The following is a 13,778-nucleotide window of genomic DNA, read 5'->3' as shown; positions in this document are numbered from 1 at the left end:
CCACTGCCTCTCCCCGCCCCCCCATCCCTCTTGGGCTTGTTAGCACCTTGCCCCCCACCCGAACACCAGCCTGTGCCTTGCCCTGTCTCCATGCTCCCAGGGGGCTACTGGAAGGGGGGGCAGCCGGTAACTTGGGGTGCAGGAAAGAAGCCCACGTGGCCAGATCATCTGATGGCTTTTCCCTGCTTCCCCCCCCCCCCCCGCCTCCCCAGCTCCGGTGCCCCCCCTGATCCCCCAGTCCCTGCTGGGTCTGAGCTGTCTCCAGCCAGGCTGTTTCCCGAGGCTATGGGGTGGGGGGCAGGCCCTGTGTGTATTTGAGGGGGCCAGGTGAGAGCAGCTGGGGGGCTTGCCCTCCTCCCCCCCAATCCTGGTCCCTGCGTCCCTTCTCTTCCCACCCACTTCTGATTCTTGGGGCAGCAGCCCCCGCCCCTTGCACCTGCTTGGAGACGTGGCTAGGATGCCCCCGGGGACAGGGGGATCTGCACCCTTGGGTGGCACGGAGGCAGGAGAGCAGCAGGGTCCGGAGGCAGCCCCCCCAATTGCTTTGAGTTCAGAGCCTGGGGGGCTGGAGGCTTCCTACAAGAGGAGGGATGAGATGGGGGGGGGGGGGGCTGTGGAGGTCCAGGGAGAGCAGTGATGCAGGTGGGAGGGGCTGGAAGCCTTTCGGGGGGGTGGGGGTGGAGATGGGAGTCATCTCGTCCTGGATCGCCCCAGCCTTTGAGTCAAGGGGAGCTGTTTGGCACCCCCGTCTGCACCCCTGCAGGCTGGAAACCCCTCCCTGCTCCTTCCCCCTGTAGCCTGTGGCCCCAGGAGCAGATGGAGTGGGGGGGCTGTTTCAGAGAGGGGTCCCCCGAGCGCTGGGGGGGAAAGCGGCCCTGTGCGATTGGGGAGCTTGCCGGGCAGGACCATGTGCCCAGCTCTGTGCTTGGCAGGGGCTCTGCGCATGAATGGAGAGGGGGGATCCCCTGCATCCCACCTCCCCTACAGCCCCTTCCCTCCCAGATTTGCTCAGCCCATCAAGCCATGCTGGAGGCCCTGCTCCATCCACCCGCCCCCCTCCCATGCCAACCCCCCCCCCCCCCCCGCTTGGGATTACCGCAGCCTCTCTCTGTAACCTACTTACGCCTCTGGCATCGGAGGCGAGCGAAGCCCCCGCCCCCAACGGGAGCTGAGCGCGGCTCTCGCTAATGGGGCTGCCTGGTGCGCCCCCGCGCCCCTGCGGGGAGGCAGGCTGGGGGGGAGGGGGACTGGCTGAGCTGGGCTCTGCGCGACAATGGGGAGAGCGCTGGGAATCCCCCCCCCCCCCCCAGGGGCTGCACCAAAGGGCAGCTGAATGCTGCGTTCCTAGCGAGAGCTGGGGGCGGGGGGGCTGGGCCGGCAAATGCCCGTGGGGCTTGGAGGCCTGGGCTGGCCTGCTTGTGCCCCCCTGGATTGTAGTCTGAGGAGGGCAGGTGAGAGGGTGTGTGTGTGTGGGGGGGTGGGTGGGATGTAACTACTTGGCCATCGGGGGGGTTCGAACTCTGTGTGATGAGTCTGACGTTCTCAGCTCAGGTCCCTGTCCCCGTGGATTCAGGAGTCGTCTCCTCCCCACCGTGCCCGTTCCATCTTCCCCGCTGCGTGTGCCGTCCCGTGGGGCCAGGCTGGTCTAGGCCAGTACGTAGACACTCCCCGCTCCCCCCGGCAGGCCCTAGGTCTCGGCCTGCGTCCTACTGTCTGCCACAGGAAGCGGAGCTAGGACCGGCTTGGGATGCAAGGCTGGGGGGATGGGTGTGCTAGGACTCCTGGGTTATTTTCTTCGCACTGACTTGCTGCGCCGCCTTGGGGGGTGGGGTGGGTGAGTTGTTTCCCCTGCTCGTGCCTCAGTTTCCCCACTTGTAACATGGGAGTGATGCCTGCCTCCCGGGGGGGGCTGTGCTGATGGATTAGCTGGTGGCTCAGTGGAGTGCTTTGAGATCTTTGGGCGAGAGGCCCTGGGAGAGGGCAGATAACAATACCGAGCTGTCTGGCTGAGTCAGCATTCGGCACCCGGCTGGGGGGGGCCTTGTTGTGCCCACTGGCACTGTCCTATTTCTCCATCTCCGGCTGCCCGCTCCCTGCGCCCCCCCCCCCCCGGATCGGTTCTGATCTGTGCGTGTGCCCCTCCTTGTCCTCCACCTTCCCCCCCGGAGCTGCCAGGGAGCCATCTCGGGGCAGCTGATGAATTCCAGCAGCGCCAATCTGCCGACGCTACGGCCGCTGGAACGCTCCAGTCACTGGCGTCTGGACCCGGCTCGGCAGAGCCAGGAGATGCAGCCACTGGCCTCTCCACGGAGGTCCAGCATCCACGTTCTCCTGCTAGGAGCTCATCAGATCCCCCACGCTTTGTGGGTCACATTAGACACAGGGACGGGGCTTCAGATCCAGATTCCAATCCACAATGGGGTGATGGACGCCCGCTGCCCACCAAGGCTGGTTCTCGACTCTGCCCCTGGGGCTCATCTGTGACGTGGGGTGGGGGTCTGGCCTGGGGTTGGGATTGTTCGCGCTCCTGGGAGCCGGGCAGTGGGGACGCAGGATGCACCAGGGAGAGGCTGTAAGGGCTTGGGATCTAGTTGGCTACGCTTAGGGGGGCGTCTTCTGTGCTTTCCTGAGCTGTGCGCGCGAGTGAGAGGGAGGTGAAAGGAGAACTGGGAGGCTCCCTGGTTGGGAGAGGCAGGGAGCCGGTTCCTGGCAGTAGGAGCTGCAGAGGAGAAGGCTCTTGTGACCTGACCGGGGGGTGGCGTGGGCGGGAAGCTGGATTTATGGGGGGGGAGACTGGCTGCAGCAGATCCACAGAGGGATTTTTGGGAACGAGGAGTGGCTTTTTAAAGTGGAGCCTAGAATGACTGGGGAGGCAGGATGGGGATGGGGGGGTAGGAGAAAGGGGCCGTTCGTATGGGAGTCTGGGGAGCTCGGATTTGGGGGGAGTGACGAAATGAAGTGCTGCGGAGGATGGGTGGCATTGCCTAATGGTTAGAGCACAGTATGGGGAGCCAGGACTCCTGGGTTCTGCGCCCGGCTCTGGGCAGGGAGTGGGGGTCTAGAGCAGAGGTGGGGTTGTGATCCAGGGCTCCTGGGTTCTGTTCCCTGCTGTGACTCCCTTGGGTGCCTCGGTCTCCCCTCGGCAAGGTGGGGTGTGCTGGCTCTGCCCCACTGTAAAGCACCATGAGCTCTAGAGGGGGGCAGGGGGTCCCTTTGGGGGCAGGAGGGGGAGCTGTGAGTTGGAGCTGAGTGTGGGGGTGTCTGGGGATGGGACTGAATAGAGGAGGGAGCTGAAGCTAAGGAGATGCCCCTGCCTGAGTGAGTGTGTGTGTGGGGGGGGCCTAGAGCTTTAGCTAAGGAAGGGGAGAGAACACCCCCTGCAACTTGTGGGAGGGGGCTCCCCCAAAGTCTCCCAGGCTGGCATCACACTGGGGAGTCCTACCGTGGTGCCCCTTTCTCCCTGTGTCCTCGGTGCCCCCCACCCCTCTCCCCATCAGGACCTCTCCCACCCTGCTAGCCCCTCCCCCTCTGTGTCCCTGGTGTCCTCCCTCACAGCCCCCCCGTATCCTTGGGGACACCCCCATTCTCTGGGACTCAGCTTGAGGGGCCCAGCGTTGGTACAGCCCGCCCCGTGGGCAGCTACAGGCAGTGCTAGGACCCAGCCTGGCCCCCCAAGTGGGGGAGCGGGGCGGCGCTAGGACCCGCCCCCCCCCCAATCCCGGCGGGGGGAACAGGGCGGCGCTAGGACCCGGGGGGCGGGAACAGGGCGGCGCTAGGACCCGGCTCCCCGCCCGGCCTCGCTTCCTGCCCAGCGCGGCTGCCCGGACCCGGCCATGCTGAGCCCGCCCCGAGCCCGCAGCCCGGCCCGGGCCATGTGAGCGGGACCCGCCGCCGGGGCGCCGAGCCGGGCCCGGCACCGCCCGCCGCTCCAGGTCCGGGGGGGCAGGGCGGGGGGGGGGTGGGAGAGCCCCCCCGCAGCCTGGGCAGGGGACCCCCCTGGGGCTGGGTTTGGGGGGGCTGGGTTATGGGGGACCCCCCTGGGGCTGGGTTTGGGGGGGCTGGGTTATGGAGGACCCCCCTGGGGCTGGGTTATGGGGGACCCCCTGGGCTGGGTTTGGGGGATTCCCTCTTGGAAGGGGGGGGATTCCCTGTGCTCGGTGGGTTTTGGGGTGCGGGGTAGACCCCCCCAGGAGCCCTGGCTCCCAGTTAGGGATCCCCCTGCGTGGGAAGGGGGGGTGCGGGCCCCCTGTGCGTGGCTTGGGATGTGGTTGTTGCGGGATCCCCTCCTGGTGTGGTTTTTTTTGGGGGGGGGAATAGCTGGGGGGGGGATCTCCTGTGTGTGGTGGGGGAGGGGGGAATCCTTGGGTGAGATCACAGGATAGCCAGGGGAGTCCCCGCTGTGTGGCTGGGGGGATCCCCCAGGTTGGGGGGGGGCCTGAGGGGGGGAAATCCCCTGTGGGGTCCGGGGCTGTCTCACACCCAGAGCCCTGGTGCCAGCATCCCATTCCCCCCCCCCCCCCCCGTCCCCCCCCCAGGAAGTGGCTGGGAAATGGCAGCTGGGTTTGTTGCGTCTCTTGTTGTTTTTGAAATGTCCCTTTTTTTTTTTTTTTTTTTTTTTTTTTCTCTCTCTCTTTTCAACCCGATTCGGTTTCGGTTTCTGGACCTCCCGGAGCTCGGGAACCTGCCCGGCCCGGGTCCGTCTCTGCCTGTTAACAATTACCTTCAAGGGTCAAAGTCAAATGTAAAAACCCTATTTCAGAGCTCGCCGTTTCCCCGGTGAGTTAAAGGCCCTTGGGGACAAGCCGGAACGGGGGGGGGACCTTACAAATCTAACTCTGTGGCCACTGACGCTGGGCGTGTTTATCCCTCGCTCTTGGTTCCCCTGGCTAGGCCTTTCTCACGCTTGTGTTGTATAGGCGGTTTCCCTCTTTCATTTGGGTCCCTTGTGGATGAGTGAGGCCCAGACCCTGTCTGCACTGAACCCCCCCCCCCCCGCCTCTGGCGGACCTTGCTGACTGATAGAGGGCCTTGTCTGAACGCACAAGATGTACCGCTTTAACGAGTCCAGGAGAAATGTTCCGTTCCGTTCCCCTAGCGTTGATGCGGTTATCCCATGGAAATGAGCTCTACTGGGGTAACAGTGTTCATACTAAGGGTCGTACTGGTGTAACTGGATAGCCCCCCCAAAAAATCTCCCACCCCTGACCAGACATGGTTGTGCCAGGACAAAATCCCTGGCTTGGCTGGGCCTAAAACCATCTATTGTTCCTGAGCAGGGACCAGTTTTACAGGCTTGTCTAGGCAGAAGTTGCCCCAGTTTAATTCAAATCTGTGTGAACTGGTTCAGCTCCTGTGTGTGGACGTGGGTATATATTGGTTTCAAACTGGTTATGTTGGTTCAGTTTGCACCTGTCCGGTTACCGATGTGAGTTACAAACGGATGTATAAGCCGGATAGGAACCAATATAAGGAGGCGCACACGCAGGTTACGCTGCTTTAAAGAAACTGGTTTAAAATCCCCCCTTCGGTTGACCCCTCGTGGATAGATAGATCTGAAGTGGTGGGGGAAACACGGAGCGTGTTGTTGGCGCTGCCGCAAATGTATCAAGTCTGTTGCCATGTTGGCTTGGCAAAAAACCTGCGTTGGAGAGGCTGAAATCGCAAGCAAAGAACCCCCCTGTTTTTAATCGAAATGAAATCAACAAAACAAACCACCCACTCGCGTTTCACTCGGCGTTGGGTTTAGCCTAAAATAATACAGGGCCTAAAGTCTCGGCTGCCGCCTCTTGAAAGCTTCTGGCTGGTTCCAAGCTTCTGCGAGCTGCTTCGTGGGTTTCTAAACACCCCGCTGCCCTGCTCTCCAAACTGATCACAATTGCCTCCATTAGCCCCCACGCCCGGGCCTGGCTGTGATGTTTCTAATTTGCTCCGGATCTCTGGGTCCAGAATCCTCCTTGTTCTTGTCACCACCTAATTCTGTCTCCTGCTCGGGTGTGGGGAGGTGGCTGGATGGTTGGGGCGCGTGGCTCGTTTCCGGGCGGGAGCTGAGGACTGGGGTTGTTGGGATGGGATTTGCGGGTGTTTTGGGGTGGGGGGAAGCTGCTGTTTGTTTCAAAGGAATTGGATGCTGCCCAGACCTGTCCATGCTGGGCCGTGGGCTGGCCTAGGCCAAAGGAGATGTGTCTGTGGGTGGGCTGGACAGATACATCAGTTACCGAGGAGAGAGGTCAGAGAGAGGCGTCTGGAAGCTGCCGGTGCCGGTACTGCCCTGCGATCAATACCCCCATCAGGCGAATGACGCCCGCTCGCCTCCAGTGTCGCTCATCTGGGGAGGAGCTCAGCTCGCTGCTACAGCCAATGTTCTCTCGCAGCCGCGGCTCCTGCTTTCAAACCCTGACCCTATTAGTCGAACCGCTGCCATCCTATTAATCTCCCTCCTCCGTCGCTGTAATTAATTCCCCATCTTCCCTGCTTTTATTTGGCTCCCTCTTAGCCAGGCCGCACTTACGCTCCTCCTCCTAGCTGCTTTCCTAAGGCCGAGGTTCCTCCGCCCCCGGTTAGCTACCTCGCCCTCCCGTCCCCAGCACCTCCCTTCACCTTGGCACCGGCCTGGCTTGTCCCCCTGACCCTGCAGCAGCCACCTGTCTGGTTCCGGCTTCTCGACTCCTCCTCTGGCCCTTAAAGGGCCAGAAACCGGTTTTCCCAGCCCCAAAAACCTGCTGCTGGGGTGTCCCGGAAAGGTGTGGTGTTGGTTTTTTTGTTTTGTTTTTTATAACCACGCTCCTGCGTCTGGTTCAGGTTCCCCAGTGCAGGTGCTGGCTGAAGAACTCTTCTTGTTGTGGCTTGTAGGAGCAAGCCGGGATGCTCCGTGCGGTGGGGGGACTCTTGGTGTGGCTGTGAAAGGGAGACGTGTCTCTGAAAGGAGTGGGGCGGGAAGGTCACTTTCTCGGCTGATCGCTAGTGAATGTGACCTGTTCCCCAGTTAGCAGCACGGATGGGGCGGAGGAGTCTCCCGAAGCAATGGCGAGGGGGGGCGGCCCCCCGCGTGCGAGATGAAATTTCCCGAGTTGGTGAATCAGACGCTGTCGTTATCCTGAGCTGACGGGGAGCAGCCCGCGGGGCTCCTCCGGGCTGGGGGCGTTGCAGCGAACGCCACAGAGAGTGATGAAATCGCCGGTCTCTCTTTCGACACTCCAGGCCTGGCCTGCTGCTGCTTGCAAGGCCGTGGCCTCGGTGCGGCCCTCGGAGAGCGGCGGCTGCTGGGCTCCCGCCGGCCCTCAGCCCTGCTGTGTTTAAACCCTTGCGTTGGAACTCAATGAGGCGGAGCGGAATCCACCGTGGCCTGCGTGGGGAACCGAGCTGGGTCCTCAACCATCTCTGCTGCAGGATGACCTCAGACAAGTCACTTCCCCTCTCCGCGTCTCCTTTTCCTGAGCCCTGAAGGGTGGCCTGCCTTTTCCTAGGCACGCGCCCCATCGACAGTTGGGGTCTCTTGGGGATACCGGCATTCGCCTGCTAGAAAGTTACGACGTCCGGGAAGGGGTCGGCGTTTGCTTTCCTTGCTGGCTAAGGCTGGTGCCTGGGTCAGGGGGACTTTCTCCTGGAGTTGGGAGCGGGCAGAGATACCCTGAAGGGCTTGTTCCAGAAGCCATCGAAGAGGAAAGGAGCAGCAGTCCCGGGGGAATCGGTCGGGCTGAATTTCAGGTTTTGTTTGCACTGCGGGCTCTCGGGTGTATGAATTCCCTGGAGCCGCCCACGGGGAGTTGGAGATGATGGGAGGCCAGTGGTTAGAGATGGGGAGTGGGGAGACTAGGACTTCTGGGTTCTCTTCTCGACTCTGGCTCGCTGGGTGGCCGTGGGGAAGCATGTCCATCTCTCTCTGCCCCGTCCGTGAAATGGGGCTAATCCGCCCACTTAGAGAGAAGGAGTCTAGTGAATAAAGGACTAATAGAAAGCAGGCTGGGGGCAGGCGGAGTCCTGCATTAACTCCTTGTCCCCATTTCTTTATACGGGGAGGCGCTGGGCAGCCGTCCAGACGTGTGGTTAGCCCTGGCCCTTTGTGTATGTGAGACAGCAACCGAAAGATCCGACCCACACCCAGCTGGCGTGGTGGGTGGGTGTGTCTGGGAGGCGCCGCTCAGGCAGGAGTGACCCGTCGGAAAGCCAAGTGCCGAGGTTGCTGGGCTCTGTGCCCTGGGATGACGTTCCCTGGCTTATTTCGGCTGGCTGGTCTCTTTCGCGTGGATCTCGGCAACAGGAAATGCTGCTTTTTCCCCAGTGAAATGGGCAAACAGCTCCCGGCCTGGGAGGGGGGTGAGGATCCTGAACTGAAACACGCCGGCCCGCTGGTGGGAAGATGCTAGAAGCAGCCCCGTGGGATCCCTCCGGCTACAGCCGAAACTCTCCACAGCCCCGACTAGCCGCAGAGTGGCCGAGTTGAACGCAAAACCGAATCCGGGGCCGGGAGCACGTGAGATCTCCCGATAGACGCTTCCCTCCGTGAAGCTCCCAGCGCAGCCGCGCAGCACCGTCTTACGCCGACGCCGGTTTGTTTACCGGAGGGCTGCTGGCTTGTGGGGGCTGCTGCAGGGATGGGAAGTGGGGACCCGGCAGCTTTTCTCAGCGCCTGGAGCTGTCAGCGTCACGCGGGCCGGGATTTCGCACCGTGGTTTCCGCGTCCACTTTCCTTCTACTGATTGCGATTCGGTTGCTTTCGCACCTGTTCGGCCTCCTTCCGGGGAGGGCTTTTCAGTGCACCGCTCTCTGTCTCAGCTTGTTTTCCATCCAACCCCTCCCTCGAGGCAAGGAGCTTGGGTACCTGGCCTTGATCCTTGCCTGGTGTCTAGCTGGTGGTGGGCGCATTGTACGCAGTTTGTGGGGCGTGGGGGGGACTTCCTGTACTGCCTGGGCACCGGTGTCAGGTCAGGGCATGTTTAACCCTTTGGTGTCTCATCTCTTCTCTCCTCAGAAATGGAAACGAACAACCATTTTAACTTCCCTGGCCTCCCCTCTGTCCCCACTGCCTCAGGACTGAAGCCCGCCCCTTCCTCAGGGGACAGCCTCTACACTAACGGGTCTCCGATCAACTTCCCCCCGCAAGGGAAAGGTAAGTGTGCGGGGGGCTGGCCTCTGAGTGGGCTTGGACCCTTCGGCCCACCCACCTTCAGAAATAAGAACCCTCCGCTGGTCTCTAGCGCCCTGGGGTGCTTAACAACCGCAGTGCCCACCCGCCCCTTCCTGGCAAGCCGAGGATCTCCACTGGCTGCACAGAGTCAGTGTCTGATGGGAAAAGAACCCAGGAGTCCTGGGTTTCAGGCCTGCTGCTCTAACTCACTAGATCCCACTTCCCGCGCAAACCCTGCGTCGTTTTGACTGGTGTCACGCGTCCGAGCGGCCTGGTCGGCAGGTTCGCTGGGGGCTGGGGTCCTGGACACGGGGGCTGAGGCAGGACTGATCTGGCCAGGTCCATCCTCCAGGACTTGGGTTTGAATTGTCCCCAGTGGTGGTGCTTCCCTTGCGAGAGCAGGGGGGTCCCGAGGAGTTGGGCACGGTGCCCCCTGCAGCAGAAGGAAGGAAGCCGTGTCTAGACTCTCCTGTCCCTGGTCTATTGCCGGCCAATGTGGGGGTTGGCGTTGGGTTCGCTCCAGCGGGAGCAGGACTGGACTGTCTGGGGCAGGAGACCCAGGCGCTGAGAGCAGGAAGGTGGGGCTTGGAGGGGGCCAGTTGCCCAGGCTGCCCTGGGCCGGGGGACCGTCCTCCCAAGGAGGCGGCCACCAGAGAGGACCAGTTCACCCGGTTTGAAGGCAGCTGGGCCACGGGGCAGACGCTGGGCTGGGCGCAGGAGAGGAGCCTGGGGGGTGGGATCCTGGCTGGGTTGGAGGGGATTAGCGGAGGGGATGGGGCTCTGTTTGGGATCGCTTCATCCCAGAAGAGAAAGGACTTGCCAGGACGGGTCTCTGCATGGATTTGGCTGATCTTGCCAGCAGCCCAGCCGAGGGGCAGCTAATCCCCATGGGACTCCGGCGCTGGGGCAATTCGACGGGTTTCACCCCGGCCTGCGCGTTCTCCCTCTCCTGGAGAAATTTGCTGGGACAGCCCCCCCCCTCTGGCTCACAACCCGAGCTGCCAAACTTCCCGCGCTCGTGGCTCTGGGTGGCTCGGATGCCAACAGGCGGCTGGCCATGTGGTTCCAGTCTGCGGCGGGTCTCCAAGGCCTGCTTCTCCCGGGACGGAGGGTCCCAGCCTCTAGAGCACGGTACCCTGCCGCAGCCCATGGGGGGGCCAGGGAGAGACCCGGGCAGCTGGGGAGAAATCAGACCAAACCTCCCATCTCCCCAAGGCCCCGTTTTGTGCGGGGTGACCTGCGTGCATGGGGTGGGGGGGGTGTCAGTATGCAGCCGGCTTTCTCGGCGCCCTCCGTACCATGCTCTCTAGGGGGCCGGGGAGCTGGACGGCAGGACCTCTGGGTCGGGCAAGGTGCTCCCCATGGACAGCTCTTCTGTGGCTGCCTGTTCCCGGCTGCTGTCCCAGGCCTAGAGTTCCCTGTGTGGGGGGGGTGTCTGTGCCCCACACTCTCCAGTTGAGCAGTTTCAGGGAAGATCCTTCACCCCTGCCCCACACCCGCTGGCTTTCCCCCCTCAGCTGGGCTCTTCCCCGCGGAGAGGAAAGCCGGGTTCCCCTCCCCCCCCCATCTATGTCCCCGGTGCGACCAATTAACCGACGGCTCTGCCTTTCCCTCGGCAGGCCTGAATGGCGACATGAATGGGAATGGCTTATCTACTGTATCTCACACTAGTACTTCAGGGACCTTTTCTGCTGGGCACTCCCCCGATGCCTCTGCCCTCCCCCACCCGTACGACTATCTCTGGAACTACCCGCCGTACCAGCCCGGCAGCCTCAAGGAGACCCCCGGCGTCTCCCAGTTCTCTGGCCTCGGACAGTACCCGCTCAACGGCATCCTCGGGGGTGCTCGGCCGGCATCCCCGGGGCACAACACTAACCCCAGGGCGGGCCAGGAGTTCTGGGCCAACGGCACCGCCGGCTCCATGGGTCTGAGCTTCGATTCGCAGGAACTGTACGACTTCCAGGATCAGAGCTTCGAGCTCATGCCAAACGGCGCCAGCGGTTTCTACGCGGCCTCCCAGCCCTCCCCCATGCTGGACTCCGGCGCCCAGCCTTTCTCGCCGCCGCAGGACGAGCCGGGCACCGGCCAGGAGGGGTCCTTGGTGGCAAAGGAGATGCCGCCTGCGGGCGAGGAGACTGGCGCCGCTCTGATGGGCAGCAAGGAACTAGAGGAGACGCAGCCGGGTGAGTGGCGCTGGCCTGGGATAGCTGGTAGCGGGAGCTGACGGGACTGGCATGTTCAGGGACCAGAACCCCCCAGGGCTGGGTTATCAGCTCCTCGAGTGCTGCTGTGTGGGGGCGGGGGCCAGGTCTAAATCAATCCCTCTGCCCCCCCCCGCTCCAATCCCTGCTGTGGTGTAGAGCTGCCCTGGGAGTGCTCCGAGTTGGGCCCCCTGCACTGCGCCCCAAGGGCTTTTTCAGCAGCGGTGGAAGAGGTGGGCCCAGCGGCGCTGCCCCGGCTCCTACCCGTGTTCTGCACTCGCAGACACCCCCCGCTCCCCCGCGTGCATGGGGAATTCCCCGAGGGCGGGGGTTGAGGATCGAGCCCATGACCCCGGGAGGGGTGCGCCGGGCGGGGGGCTCCCCCTTCCGAAGGAAGGAAGAGACAAGTCGGCAAACTTGCCACGAGCCCCCCCCTCCTCTCCCCCCCCCCCCCCCCCCCAAAAGACGTGTTGGGAAAAGTGGTGCGGAAAGCCCGGTCTGGGGGGGTGGGGAACAGTAATTGTGCCACGGCGGGCGGGGGGGGTGTTGGAGTGGGGGCTCCGCTGAGCTACCCAAAACCAACGTCCTGGCCAAACACTGTCTTCCTGGCTTGGCTGGATGGGAACCGGGGCTGCTGTCTGGAGCTGTCTGGTCCCTGCTGAGGGGGGGCTCCCATGCCTGTGTCCGGTGGGGGGGGGGGGGGGGGGGAAGGAAGGGTTGCATTAACGTGCTCTCTTTGGGTTGTGGGGGGGCCGTTGTTTCTAGACCTGAAAATGTGCAGCTACAACAGCTCCGGGCCAGCCGTGGAGCCGCTCAGCCAGGAAGCGTCCGTCTTGTCCCCGGACACCGCTGGGAGCTGCCTGGGCGACGCCTCCGCCATCGCCGGCCCCCTGGCAGACCCGCCCCTCCTGAGCGAAGACCCCCTGGAGCCCTTCGAGTCGCTGGCTAGAGGTAGGGAAGGTGGATCCCCTTCCCCGGGAGGTCGGCCGCCCAATGCATTGGCATTAAACGGGCTCTCTCCTGGGGCTCCGTGCGCCGGCCGTGGGGAAGCTCCCGGGCCGGCTGGCTGTGGGGCCAGAGAGCACCGCTCGGGGTATGTGAGATAGTCAAAGAGCCTCTTCGATCTGGGGTGGGGGGGGCAGGTTCGTGAAACGGGCTGGCTCTCGACCAATCAAAGGCTCCGTCTGTTGCCCCGCTTGCGTTACGGGTCTGGGGCTCAGGCCACTGGGAAGTCTGGCGCCGAGGGCGTCTTTGAAGCCACTGACTATTTGCTGGCCCCCATCCCGGTCCTTGAAAAATGTCCTTTTCTGGTCCTGGCAAACTCTTCCCACCTCCCTTTGGCCTGAGCCAGTCGGCCCCAGCAGCAGGGTCAGTTGGGGGGCTGAGACCCCCGGAGGCAGAGCTCCAGGTTCACATGGTCTCTAAGTGCGAACTTCCTCCCGCAGCTCTGCCCAGAGCCTGTCAGATCAGCACTGGGGGCGGGAGGGGGAGACACACACTGCCTCTTATACCCCTCGGCTGGGGAATCCCTCCCACTGGTAGGCGGAGTCACGAAATCCCTCCCAATAGGGGTGGGGTTACAGGACCTGGCTTCCTTGTTTAAAGGGCCAGGCTTCCTTATACACAGTCACCCAGCCCCACTCGCTTCCGGGATGGTTATTACACAGCCATCTTGGGTTTCGGTTCCCAAAGGATGGGGGGGGGCGTGGCTAGAGCCAGCGAAATCCATTAACCCCTGGTGTGCTGGAGCCAGCGAAATCCATTAACCCCTGGTGTGCCAGAATCCCTGGAAGTGCACGCAGTGTGGGTTTAACGTCCCAAACAGACACACACACACACACACACCCCCGCTGGAGATTCCAGCTCCTCCCCGGGTGCGACCCTAACCACGGTGGGGTGAACGCTCGCCCCCGGTAGGACGCACCTAAGGCGTCTTACTCCGATCCCCACCTGCAGACCCAGGGACCGGAGATCTCTACGAGATGGACAACTCCCAGCTGGTGAACGACAAGTCTTCTCTGGAAGCTGCCCCGGACATCTCGACGCTCGAGTGCTCCGAGAGCCCCTCCCTGAACAACTCCAGCTCTTTCAGTCTGCTGCCGGACGACAGCCAGGCCCCCTCCTCGCTCTTCGTCAGCCCCGACTCGCCGCCTGTCCTGGGGGAGGCCGTCCTGCAAGGTAGGGGGTGTCTCTGGTGCGGAACCGGCTCATGAGTGGCCCTGGGGCCGGGCTGCTTTGCAAAGCGCACAGCTGGTGGGAACTACGTGTCCCAGCAGACACTGGGCCATCTCCATCTCGAACTGCCTTCCGGGGAGGTGGGTGCAGGATGTGGAGGGATCCTGCCTAGTGTTGTGTGTTAACGGCAACGCCTGGGCCCCACGGCGCTGGGTGCTGTCCGTACCCGAAAAAAGGCAATCCCTGCCCCACAGAGCTTCCAAGCTCCGGGTAAGAGG

The 13,778-nt window shown here is 63.1% G+C and overlaps 1 protein-coding gene across 5 annotated transcripts in view; it reads left to right on the top strand.

The window, feature by feature from the left end:
• Positions 1–13,778, top strand: part of BAZ2A (bromodomain adjacent to zinc finger domain 2A) — a 32,187-nt gene that overhangs the window by 2,879 nt on the left and 15,530 nt on the right. For 2 of the 5 annotated variants that reach the window (XM_065576055.1, XM_065576057.1), the window contains exons 2-5: positions 8,969–9,106; positions 10,744–11,307; positions 12,091–12,276; positions 13,282–13,503. In XM_065576055.1, the coding sequence (XP_065432127.1) occupies positions 8,971–9,106; positions 10,744–11,307; positions 12,091–12,276; positions 13,282–13,503 (1,108 nt within the window). In that variant the 5' untranslated portion in view covers positions 8,969–8,970. Of the gene's footprint in view, positions 1–3,774; positions 3,933–4,800; positions 7,705–8,278; positions 8,547–8,968; positions 9,107–10,743; positions 11,308–12,090; positions 12,277–13,281; positions 13,504–13,778 lie in introns of those variants that run through there. The other 3 variants (XM_065576059.1, XM_065576058.1, XM_065576056.1) reach the window with 3 other exon arrangements.

Source organism: Chrysemys picta, chromosome 22, assembly GCF_011386835.1.
Source record: "Chrysemys picta bellii isolate R12L10 chromosome 22, ASM1138683v2, whole genome shotgun sequence".
Lineage (NCBI taxonomy): Eukaryota > Metazoa > Chordata > Testudines > Emydidae > Chrysemys > Chrysemys picta.
Note: the sequence above shows the minus strand (reverse complement) of the source record. Positions and strands in the feature narration are given on the sequence as shown.